Genomic DNA, 13035 nt, shown 5'->3' with positions numbered 1-13035 from the left:
GTAACTGGGCACATGGCTTTACCTTGATGGACAGGGCCATATCCACTACTTTATGTAGGAATTTCCATTCAAGGGCATTGATGCTTCCATACCAGACAGTGGTACAACCAGTCAATATGCTCTCCACCACATATCTAAAGAAGCTTATCAAAGTTTTGGATGTCATGCTTAATCTTCAGAAAAAGTATGAGGCCAAGGTCTTAAAGCTTATCACTTTTGAGGGGATGTTAGTATTGAATGTGGAGCCATTGTCAATAAAGAGCATCCTAATGTATGGATTGCCCCTGTCCAGATGTTCTAGGGTTGAGTGAATAGTAAATGAAATGGCATCTGCTGTGGACCTGTTGCTCCGGTAGGCAAATTGGAGCTGACCCAAATCATTTTTCAAACAGGAGTTGGTAAGTTTCATCACCAACCTCTCAAAGCCCTTTATCACAGTAGATGATGGCCACTAAGGCAGAACAACACAACATTCTTCTTAGGCACTGGTACAATTGAAGCCTGCTAGAAGCAGGTGGGTACCTCAGACTGCCAAAGCGAGAGGCTAAAGACATTGGTGAACACTCCAGCCAGTTAATCAGCACAGATCTTTAGTACTTGGCCAGGTGCTTTCCATGGGTTCACCCTCTTGATGGCTAGTCACATCAGCCTCAGAGATTAAAATCACAGGGTCATCGAGGGATGCGGAGGCTGTCGGATTTGAGAAGGTTCCTCCATGTTTTGACTGTCAAAGCAAGCAGAAAGAGCACTGAGCTCATCAGGGAGTGAAGCCTTGTTGTCACCTATGTCATTTGTTTTCACTTTGTAATAGGTGATAGCATTCAAGGCCTGCCACAGCTGTCCAGCATCCTTCAGTGATTCAGGTTTAATCCAGGATTGCCACTTCACCCATGAGATGGCTTTCCAGAGATTGTATCTGGACCTCTTGTACCTTACTTGGTCGCTGGACCTGTATGCCACTGATCTGGCCCACAGCAGATTAAAGATCATGGTTCATCCAGGGCTTCTGGTTGGGGAAGACGGAATGATTTTGTGGGGACACACTTGTCTATGATTGTTTTTATAAAGTCTGTAATAACTGATGTATTCATGATGAATCCTTATACAGTGCCCAGTCCTCCAGCTCGAAGGAATCCTGCAGCCACTTGTTTGCTCTTGTGACCATCTTTTTGTTGTCCTCACCTCTACAGCCATGCTCTTTACCTGCTGCCTGGGCAGGTAGGACAGCCAAATGATCAGATTTCCTGAAATACAGTCTAGGCATCCTTATCATGGTACAGCAATGATCTTGTGTTGGGCCCCTGGTGATGCAAGTTATACATATGCTGATTGTAATTGGGCAGAGATTTCCTCAAATAAGTCTTCAAAGTTAGCATTCACAAATCCATCTCTGAGCACAGTCACAATTAACAAGCTCTGGCAGAATTACCATACAATTGCTGCTTTTGATGAGATGCACCTGTGTTTAATTAACAAAATTAACAGGGTTTTTTTTTTAAAAAGTCTTACAGAAATTTAACCACAGTTTTAATACAGGAAACAAGTCACTGTACTTTTAAAATCACTAGCAATCAGCTAAGTTACATTGACCACAATTTGAAAATTCATGTGGTTTAGAGGTTCTGGGCTCAAGTCCCACTGGAGAAAAGTGCAAATATGATTTGAAAAATATGAAAATATGAAAAGTCATGATTCCAGTATAGAACAGAAAGGGTGCTACACAGCAGTACAGTCTTTCAGACTAAATGTAAAGTGAAGTTTCAAGCAAATGCAAAGATCCCACTGCGCCATTTCAAAGACCGGAAGGAGAGTTATCCAACACAATTCATCCTCATTCAACATTAATGCAGATACTTCAACATTCTGAAATAGCTCTAGGATTTTATCATGCTGCTTTTCCAGCATTAAAATAAAATCAGTAAAGCATAATTGTAAAATACTTCAGGACATCCTGAAATACCAAAGCAGATCAGTCTTTGAGCATTCTTACTGTCATTAGCTTCACTGTTTTTAAAAAAAAGTTAGGCCAAGTAATTGTTTCCACTCTAGATCTTTGCTATCAGAGGTCAATGAGGGCACTGCAAAATCTTCCACAGATGGGGCAACACATGATGGGACAGGCTTATGGTAGTTTGTTGTGATTAAGGACTTCTTTTTATGCTGGGCTACTATATACTCATGGCACATGGACTCAATCCTCAGTGCTACCTTCTGTACTTCGAATGGTTGTAAAAATCAGTATGGATCCTGCAAGTTGTAATGATGACTTGGAGAATACCTTTGGAGATGTCCATCTGCCACAGGCAAGGCCCCAGAGGTCAGGAGAGTAGCAAATGGTGTTTCTTTGTACAAGGGAAATAGAGACAATCCAGATAATTATAGGCCAGTGAGCATCTTGTCAGTGGCAGAGAAGCTATTGGTGAGGATACTGAAGGATAGGATTTATGCACATTTGGAAGGGCATGGCCCAATTAGAGAGAGTTAGCATGGTTTTGTATGGAGTGGTCACATCTTGTATCTTGATTGACTTTTCTGAGCAGGTGACCAAGGCGTTTGATGAGCTTGAATGTTTGATGACCTGGACTTTAGTAAGACACATGACAAGGTTCCTCATGACAAACGGATTCAAAGATGCATTGGATTCAGGGTGAAAACTGCAAGATTAAATTCAGAACTGGCATGTCCATAGAAGAGCAGAGGTGGAAAGCTGATATTCCAGCTGAAGGTCCATGACCAGAGCTGTTCCACAAGGATCGGTGTTTGTCATGTACAGATGTCCCGTTTTTCGGGCGTTCGCTTTACGACAGCTCGCTGTTACGAAAGACCTACATTAGCACCTGTTTTTGCTAACCAAAGAGGATTTTCGCTTTTACAAAAAAAAAGACGCCCACTTTATACGTGTTTACTACCATGACCATGAAACCTTGCGTGGGCAGTTGTTTGCGCATGTGTATATGTGCGTATGCGTGTACGTGCCGATTTTTTTTTCTCCAAATCGATTTTGGCTTGCTGCCTTCCCGAGTTTGGCAAGTGAAACTACACCATACATACAACATTTCTACTTTATATAGGGTGTATACTTATCATATCTTTCCTGCTTTCACTATATGTTAGTGTTATTTTAGGTTTTATGTGTTATTTAGTAGGTTATTTTTTGAGTCTGGGAACGCTCAAAAATTTTTCCTATACAAATTAATGGTATTTTGCTTCTTCGCTTTACAACATTTCAGTTTACAAACTGTTTCATAGGAACTCTCAACCTTCGAACAGCAGGGGAAACCTGTATATCAATGATCAGGATGAAAATGCAAGTGGCTGGATTAACAGGTTTGCTGACGATACCAAGATAGCTGGAGTTGTTAACCATGTAAAGGGCTACCAAAGAAAACAGTGAGGTGCAGATCAGTTACAGATATGGGCAAATAGGTTGCAGATGGAGTTTAGTCAAGTGAGAGATATCGCACTTTGGGAAGTCAAATGGGAGGAGGAACTACCCAGTTAACAGTAGGGTTGTGTCACATTGAAATCTTGGGGTCCAGGTCCACAGCAAAGATATAAAGATTGGCTTCATTTGTCAAATGTACATCAAAACATACAGTGAAATGTGCTGTTTGCATTGATAACCAACACCATCAGAGGATGTGATGGGAGCAGCCCGCAGGTGTTGCTGTGCTTCCAGCACCCACAGCATCCCCACAACTTACTAACCCTATAGATCGTAGGGAGAAAACCTGAGCTCGTGGTCACGGGGAGAATGTATAAAAACTCCTTACATGGGAACTGAACCCAGATCACTGGTGCTGTAACGCTCTATGCTAATCATTACACTACTGTGCCACCCTTCACTGAGAGCAGCTACACAAGCAGATAGGATGGTAATGGCAGCATATCAAATACTCGCCTTCAGTACAAAAAGTAAGGAAGCGAAGCCACAGCTACACAAAACGTTAGTCAGACTGCACTTGGGAGTATTGTGCAGAGTTTTATTTTTATACAAATACAGACAGTGGTAGGTGCCTACAATGGATTACCAGGGGTAGTAATGGAAGCAATGGAGTTTGAAGCTTTCAGATAGACACGTGAATATGAAGAGAATGGAGGGATATGGATGGAAGGAGGACATTTAGTATAAACCAGCATTAAGATCAGGAAAACATCGTAGGTCAAATGACTCACGTAGTGCTGCACTGGTCCCTGATCCCTGCTAATCTCTTCAAGACAGAGCTCTAAATGGAAGCTACGTTTCAGGAATCAGAAATGGGCATACAAGCAATATAGTCTATCAATTACAGACAATTCAGTTTCAACAGGGTCTTAGTACTGAGGATATTTGCCAAGGAAAGACAAACTCATTTATTTTTCCTATGGATCTGTATTTGCAGTGTGAAGCAAGCCCACACATTGCCTAACATCTTGCTCCAATACTTCCCACCTCTGACAGCTTCCTATTGAAGTAGAGCTAATTATGCTAATGGTAATCAATATTCAGTGTCTGCAGTCCAGAACCAAGATTTCCATTACACTCCCCCCACCCATTCCACTGGTACAATTGCGACTGCAAAGACAGAATTCCAAGCTATCATTAACTCTGTGACAAGAATATGGGTCTTACATAATACAAGGTCCTCCGTTCCACTCCCACTGTAAAGCACCACCTTCCAGCAATTAAAGTTTATTGTAAGAAACTGAAAAATCTGGATCATCCTCACCTCCCCCTTCCAATTGAAAGCAGACATCAAATGAAGCTCACTTATTTTAAAGAGACTGACAGTGTTTAAACATCAAGAACTCAAGTCTATACAATAGACTTCATGGTCTAAAGACTAAAACCTGAACTTATTTCAACCACTACTTCAAATGATTAGCTTCACTGTTTCAACAGCAATGCACTTAAAAAAACATTAATATATCACCAAGATGCAAGTCAGGTGCAGTTTTATCAAAAGGTACCCTACCTCTAGTTATGACCTCAAAATTAAGCTTGTTTTCTAGAAGCCACCAGTATTTACTGCCCACTTGTAAATGCCCTTGAAACACATTTTAGGTTTCTCAGATCAATATAAAAAAGCAAATAATACTGAATTGCATTCCCTTTAAAAGGCAACAAGATACAATGTAAATGAATTTAACTACCCCACAATAATTTGAGAATATATCTGTACCTTCCTCTGCAATTGGATACTCTACTTCCTAACCAGAAGACAACAGTGTACAGATTGGTGATAACGTATCCTCCTCGCTGACAATAAACACTGGCGCACCTCAGGGGTGTGTGCTTAGCCCACTGCTCTACTCTCTGTACACACGACTGTGTGGCTAGGCATAGCTCAAATACCATCTACAAATTTGCTGATGATACAAGCATTGTTGGGAGAATCTCAGGTGGTGGTGAGAGGGCGTACAGGAGTGAGATATGCCAACTAGTAGAGTGGCGCTGCAGCAACAACCTGGCACTCAACGTCAGTAAGACGAAAGAGCTGATTGTGGACTTCAGGAAGGGTAAGACAAAGGAACATATACCAATCTTCATAGAGGGATCAGAAGCAGAGAGAGTGAGCAGTTTCAAGTTCCTGGGTGCCAAGATCTCTGAGGATCTAACCTGGTCCCAACATACTAACGTAGTCATAAAGAAGTCAAGACAATAGCTACAATTTATTAGGAGTTTGAAGAGATTTGGCATGTCAAATATAGTTGTACCGTGGAGAGCATTCTGACAGGCTGAATCACTGTCTGGTATGGAGGGGCTACTGCACAAGACCAAAAGAAACTGCAGAGAGTTGCAAATCTAGTCAGCTCCATCTTGGGCACTAGTCTACAAAGTACCCAGGGCATCTTTAGGGAGCGGTGTCTCAGAAAGGTAGCGTCCATTATTAAGGACCTCCAGCACCAGGTCATGTCCTTTTCTCACTGTTATCATCAGGTAGGAGATAGAGAAACCTGAAGGCATACAGTCAGCGATTCAGGAACAGCCTCTTCCCCACTGCTATCTGATTCCCAAATGGACATTGAAGCTTTGGACACTACGTCACTTTTTTAATATACAGTATTTCTGTTTTTGTACTTTTTTTATAATCTATTCAATATACATAATTGATTAATTTATTATTGTTTTATTTTATTTATTCCTCTCTCTGCTAGATTATGTATTGCATTGAACTGCTGCTGCTAAGTTAACAAATTTCACACCACGTGCCGGTGATAATAAACCCGATTCTGATTCTGTGATGCACTTTCTTTATTCAGGAAAGTGAATGCAACTACAATACAATAATACACCATACAATAAAGCCTCAAGAAAAATAAGAATCTCAAAATTTGTTACAAGTAGCATCAAATATTCTCAAATGGAACAAATACACGGGCAGGTCCATGCATAACATTTCAACAGCAAATAAATCTGATGGAAAAACTCAGCAGACTGAACAGCATCAGTGAGAGAAAAAAAATGTCAACATTTTGGACTGAAATTCTGCACCTCTGAAACATCGACAATTTCCTTCCTCTCACTGATGCTGCTCAACCCAGAGTTCTTCCAGAGGACTGTGCGCTGCCCCTGATTCCAGCATCAATAGTCTCTTGTCGCCACAGTTCAAGACAAAAAAATTTCATCTCAGATAAACCAGCGAAAATCCATTGGATTTCATCCAAAAATGACAAAGTACTCAATGAGTCCCATGTCCAACATTTTGCAGTAAGTGAAGCAAATTGCCCTTGCCACTAAACTCAAAGGAAGATTTAAGTCTTTATGCCAAAGACATGCCATCTGATGCCGGGCATCAGTACAATGGGATCCCTAGCATTCAGCAAGTGTTCTAATAGAATGGCTAACCACAAAGGAAGGCTCAAACAAACACACAAGGATAAAGCACAACTTAATTAATAAACATTTTCTTTAAAAAAAGTACCGAATAAAAATTAAACACCAATGGTAAGTAAAGAAGCAAACTTAAGTTTTACCTAGTTATTTTTAAGCTCTCTGATCTAGAGAGAAATAAGAATTCAGTAAAGTATTAGAATTTCAATTATTATTGGGTCATCCCATTTAATATGCACAAAAGACTACAAGGTCCAGATCAAGAATAATATTCTAAAAAAAAATACTAATGTTACAGTTCAACTTAAATCAAACGTGCATAATTATAAGATTACACACAAAGAAAAAGCTTCCACTATTCACATTAATCGCTGGTTCCTCTGAACAAACATTATATCATTTACAGTTTTAACTTTTAAATGGAATTGTTTAAAAACATTCAAATCACCACAGGATTTGAAAGATTTGAAATGGTTTACTTGTGAGGCAGAGGAGCTGGTGCTAGGAGCAAGGTAAAATGAAATTATGCAGGCCACAGTGAAAATGTCATGAATGAAAATCATGTAGACTTATTGCTCCAACTTTTCTTAACTGATCTATATAACTAAATTAAATCAATTATTTTAGATCAGAATCAGCCACTATCTGACCTGAAGGTTGTCATAACAAACTGTATGCACAAATGTAAAGATCCTGACCGCACCCAAAAAGTCATTTCAGAATGTATCTTACAAAAGTTATGCTATTCTACCCAAATAAACAATGCATTGAAAAAGCACTTGCAATCTGGAGAATGTCAGTTGTACAGAGAATTTTACCACATTTTACAGTAATGAGTAAACGACCCTTTCTAACAAACTCAGATTTGTTGGTGTTTCAGGTTATTAACTCAAATACAAAGCATCATATATTATTCTACCTGCATTACTTGAATTAAAACGTGCCTTTATGCTTCAAAATCAACTCAATTAAATCTCCAATTTAAGCTGAACAGTTATTTTTGCTTATACATTTTCTAATAAAATTCAAATACCAGTTTTAAAAATATCCTCTTGCTACAGATGCCCAAGACATTATATTTCCATAATTCTTTCAAATCGAATTGCTCATTTCATCACAAAGCACACCAATACACAAAATAATTACTGTTTACTAAAATATAATTTCCTTTAAAACCCAAAGCAGTGCCTGACAGTACTTAATTTCAGCCTTTCCATAGACAAGAAGGCATTGATTTAATACTCAATAGTTTGGAATAAAGATACAAGACAGGATTCAAGAGCTAACCTAGGCTTCAGCAGAAGTAGAAAGAGGAATGCAAATATAGTAACAATAGATAGTTTGTGTATTTGCTACAAAAATTAACACACACACAGAAAGAAAGTGATAGTAATTTAATGCTAGTTTAGTTGCTACAAAATAATAAACAATTGCTCAGAATCTGCTCCGTCCACATACCAAGGAAACCTCAAAGCTGTAGTAGAATAAAATTTCTCTCATTCAATGCCCATCATATTTTAAAATGGGGGTACTCAAAAAGGCAAGTTGCTCAGTCACATTAAATACATCTTTGATTGAAAGCAGCATGAAAATAAACAGTGATTAAAAGATCTATGAAATTTAGGACAAAGCCAGTATTAAATCCTTGTCTGAAAAAAAGAAAAACATCACACTTTGTCATTACAGCTTTGTAAGTGGACAAGAAGTTTAAAACTACAAGCTAGCTAAAACAGCTACTTGGCCAACAAATGAAGAAAGCAAGAAAAAACAATTACATTTCTAGATGAGGGGACAAGTGTACGTGTTGACAGTGTAATCAATGTGGGAAAATGGCCTGGCGTTACAAAGGATGTCCTTGCAGCTCTCAACTCCAAGGCAATATCTTAACTCAACTTTGATCATCAGTATCAATCTGTAAAACAAGGTATAGAGTACAAAAGACCATGCTGGACCCAATATGGAATATAGTATCCTAATTTGGAACCTATACCAAAACAGTTCAAGTATTATAGTTGCCTGAACAGACTAGAGGGGTTGAGAACCATCATCAGTACAGAAGGCTAACAGAAAGCTACAGCAATAGATGCATTTTAAATAATGCACAGTTATAGAGAGAACAAGGAATAAGAACATGTTTAGTGACTAAATTACTGACTAATATAGATTTTGGGAAATTGGCAAAAGAATCAGATAAAAACCAGATTTGGATTCAAAATTGTACCATACAGAATGGTTGTGAAATTAGTTTCCATTGCACTTAAAGAGAACTTGCTATCAAGAAAACATTTCAATGAAATATGGAAAGAAAAGGCAAGGCAAACTGGATTACTCTTCAGACTCCAAAAGCAGAACAATTCTTGTGTTACAAGTCCTCGACTAAACATAATACACAAATAATACTGAGGGAAAAAGGACACTAGTACAGAACTCAACAGGTCAGATGCAGGAGTGATTTAGGGTGCCTAGAATCAGGTATCTTGTTCTCAAAATTGGTAATCGTCCATCCAGGGCAGTTGTGAAGATATTTCTTCATGCAAAACTTCAGTTACTGAATATATTTAAGGCGTTTTTCCTTGCAGTATCAAGAGAAATATGAAATATGGGGTTAGGGCAGCAGATGGCCTGAGGTAGAGATTAGTCATGATCTTAAGAAACGAAGGAGTAGAATGGCCAACTCCCGAATCATTTCTTATGCTCTTAAACAGAATCTCCATAACAGTCAGGATTTTCAACTCACCCCTTCCACACACCCCATAGTAACCGTCGCCCAAATACAGAATATCAATATTCAATAACAGTTTTTGAAAAACATTCAGACGTGTAACATTTTAGGATTACATTGCTAAATACATTAAAAGTAGTGCAGGTAAATACCCATCATTTACTTACCGGCTTCGGCATTTTGCTTCCACCCCCTTGGTAGCAGACTAGCTCGGTGCGGTCGGTCTAATCCCTCTGTTAATACACCAAACGAAGGGGATTATATACAAAGCATTAAGTACATATTTTGTCTATTTACAGATCACCTTGTAATAACAAGATATCGACAATTGCATTGTACTGTATCGTATTAAATCACTCTACCATTCAGTGGCCCAGCTCAACCAACACCAATTGCACACCCTCTCCCGTTTAGTGATTGGCAGCTGCAACGTTTATGGAGAAAACCACCAGACCGCCAAGCAACACGTTAAATGACGGGATTGACAGCCTCTAAAGCCAATGAGGAAGATGATAAGGCGGGATTTCCAACTCCGGCCTCACCACCACTTGTGCAGGCGCCTCCAATGTAATTGACAGCGGCAGCCGCCACTATAACTACCCCTAACCTTTAACTGTGGTTGGTCAGAACATAACTGGTACTATTAACGGTTTTAGTAAACCAATCAGTGGGGCCGGAAGGCGGGATTTTCATTATTCTCTGCGATTCGATGGCTTGTTGAGTTTGATTATCGGGAGTGAACACTAAGTTACTACTTGACGCCGACGCACCGATGTCAGCTTTTTTTGGGAAGAGAAGCGCAACCAAATTATCCGCAGAGCAAAATGTGTCAAATTTATTGAAATTAGTAATTAAATATGGACGCTAATATAAAATTAACAAATGTCTCACAATCTTACGAATCTTATTCTACAGAGATAACATTAGGTGCAAAGAAAACGATTTAAACGTTAGCGCAGTACGTTCAATACACGAACGGAATAATACCGCATTGTTGACTACATACTCCTTGCTGCGATAGTGTAGGAATGCATGCTTTAAAAAAAACACTATTAAAGTTAATTTTCAGTCCACTGTGTTTAAACCAGTAACTCACAAGCAGTTGAGTACCGACCCGAAGGAATTAATTCCACCCATGTGAAGCATTTACACGTATACAACAGACGGAGGGATAGCTTAAAAGATTTTGCAAACAATATTGATAATCATTCTCATTTAAACCTATAGTTCGAAAAATTAAGGTGCAGCAGTAGGAGTCAAATCATATTCCCGATATACGATCCCTTTGTTCCACTGGCCGCAAATATTCCCATTCATTCCACTGTTGCAGTTCAAAGTCTTACTCAACCGGTTAGTTACTATGTTTCAATATTGAACCAGAATAGACGCAATGTTACCAATTAAGAGTTCAACGATTCGCAAAATGAACAGTCGAAGGTAATATAATTATTAAAAAGATTGCCTCTCATCTAAGTATTGGAATATTTTCCACATTCATTTGAAGAAGTTGAGCAGAGGAATGTAGCGGATAAGGCCTGGACCCGGCCTTCATTAATACCTTAAGGCCCGAAACAGGGAGAAGAAACATTAGAGCAGGGAATTCCTCACATTCGCGACTGGTATTGCTCTAGAAGTAAGGCAAAAAAAAAGAAGCAAAATTTACCTGGTCGTATAAACTGACCTCTTTAGAGGTCACGTGAGAAAAACTCCCAAGCAAATTGCCCTCCTCAGATTTCTCTACTGTTGCTGATGAAGCGATGCAATGTTCAGCAGGAGGATCGCAACATGGCCGCCAGCGAGAGTAAGGCGTGGTCCGCTCTGACACATCTCAGAGCCGCCGTCCTCTACATGGCGCTGCCTGCCCGTGCCCCCTGCCTCGCTCGCGTTTCCCCCCTTTCTCCTTGTAAAATGAGACGGTGCAGCGGTGCCAGAGCTGACCGAGGGAACTGCGCCAATGACCCGCGCTTTACTGGCGACAGCGCACTGCCAACGTTGAGTCCCGCTGCAGAGCTCGGCTCGGCTCGACTCACTTCCAAGCCAGGGAAAGACGCGATTTGATTTATTTTCATTATTTAGACTCAATAACGACTGTCTAATAGGATTTAAAAACCCAAACTGTGTCTGCCGCGAATGTGTAAAATGGGATCTGCAAGCGGGCATTGCAGATTTTTTAAACGTTTCATTATATACGGAGAATTTGCCAATTGAGATCATCGTCTTTGTTTTTCTAATATATATAAAACACAAAATTATACATTTATTATTTCTTAGTATACTTGTATATCCCCGTGTTCACTTCCAATAGACAGTAATTGTCAAGAGCATAATTAAAAGAGCTTTCACTGCTTTAAAAAATGGTTTCAGATAACTAAATCCCAGATGGCGTTAATTTTCTTAATTAAGTAATACGAACATAGTTTCCTTAACTTGGCCTGCCCAGACTCATTCATTCAAGTTCGCTGGGCCGCACGTCACAAGCGTGGAATTAGGCACCGCAGGCTGTTCCGACTGCGCAAGCCATAATTAATGGACAATAACTTGCTGTCAAAAGAAGAACAAGGCTATTCGCACCCGTTATTATCGCATGGACAAATGCTACTGCAAATTCTGGCGAGGTCAGATACGTGCATAATTCTTAAATTTGCCGTATGATTTGTACCCTCTTAATGACCTTCACAAGGCGCATTTGCTGACTGTTGAAGGGCATGGAATGAAATGAAGATACAGCACAATTGTTACAGATGTAAATTAAATTTGCCATAAAATGATGTCTTGCAGATTCCAGTCTAACTACTTCAGTAAAAAATTTATAGTGCTGGGAAAAATTAGCAGTTAAGGCAGCGTAGGTGGAGAGCAAAACAGTTAACATTTCAAGCAAGTCTCCTTGCCACCTAGTCATATGATAAATTAACTGTCATTCAGCATCTCTGATAAAATTTGTTAATAGTATAAACTTTTCAGACCAGTTATTAACTGGTGGTAGTTCTATAAGGTGCACAATTGTATTGTGTTCAACAAAACCCAAGAAAGATTTTCAGGAAAATTGGCCCAGTTGTACCCAATTTTTGCCAAGTTATGTCCACTGCACCTGGTATTGCATGGTAGCCTTCCATCCAAGTACAAACCAGGCTGAGAGTGCTTAGCCTTGAAGCCAGCTGTTTCCAGACTCGCAGCAATAGGCAGGATTCAATTTACCCACTCTATACTTCCCACTCAGTCCTTCGGTCAGTTCAGTTAAAGAACTACTCTATTTTTGTTCACGTACACCCTAGGTGACATGTTATCCCTACACTGTCATGATCAATTCACACATTCAGTAACGTGCCATGTGTGCGATGAGTGCTAGTGGAATTAGTGGATGCATGTTTGATTTGAACATCTAGGTGAGATTTGTATAGGTACATGTATGGGAGGGGTATGGACACTACTGTCTGGGTGCAGGTCAATAGGATTAGACATGAACTAGCTGAGCCAAAGGGCCTGTTTTTGTGCTGTAGTG

General features: G+C 39.6%; 1 protein-coding gene across 2 annotated transcripts in view; it reads right to left on the bottom strand.

The window, feature by feature from the left end:
* The window catches only part of LOC132391289 (radixin), a 78043-nt gene extending 66512 nt beyond the window's left edge, over positions 1-11531 (bottom strand). The window contains exons 1-2 of one of the 2 annotated variants that reach the window (XM_059964257.1): positions 11200-11531; positions 9704-9769 (exon numbers count right to left, since the gene is read on the bottom strand). In XM_059964257.1, coding sequence (XP_059820240.1) covers positions 9704-9715 — 12 coding nt within the window. In that variant the 5' untranslated portion in view covers positions 9716-9769; positions 11200-11531. Of the gene's footprint in view, positions 1-9703; positions 9770-9898; positions 9973-11199 lie in introns of those variants that run through there. The other variant, XM_059964258.1, reaches the window with a different exon arrangement.
* Between the last annotated feature and the right edge of the window lie 1504 nt (positions 11532-13035).

This window comes from Hypanus sabinus, chromosome 3 (assembly GCF_030144855.1).
Source record: "Hypanus sabinus isolate sHypSab1 chromosome 3, sHypSab1.hap1, whole genome shotgun sequence".
Lineage (NCBI taxonomy): Eukaryota > Metazoa > Chordata > Chondrichthyes > Myliobatiformes > Dasyatidae > Hypanus > Hypanus sabinus.
Note: the sequence above shows the minus strand (reverse complement) of the source record. Positions and strands in the feature narration are given on the sequence as shown.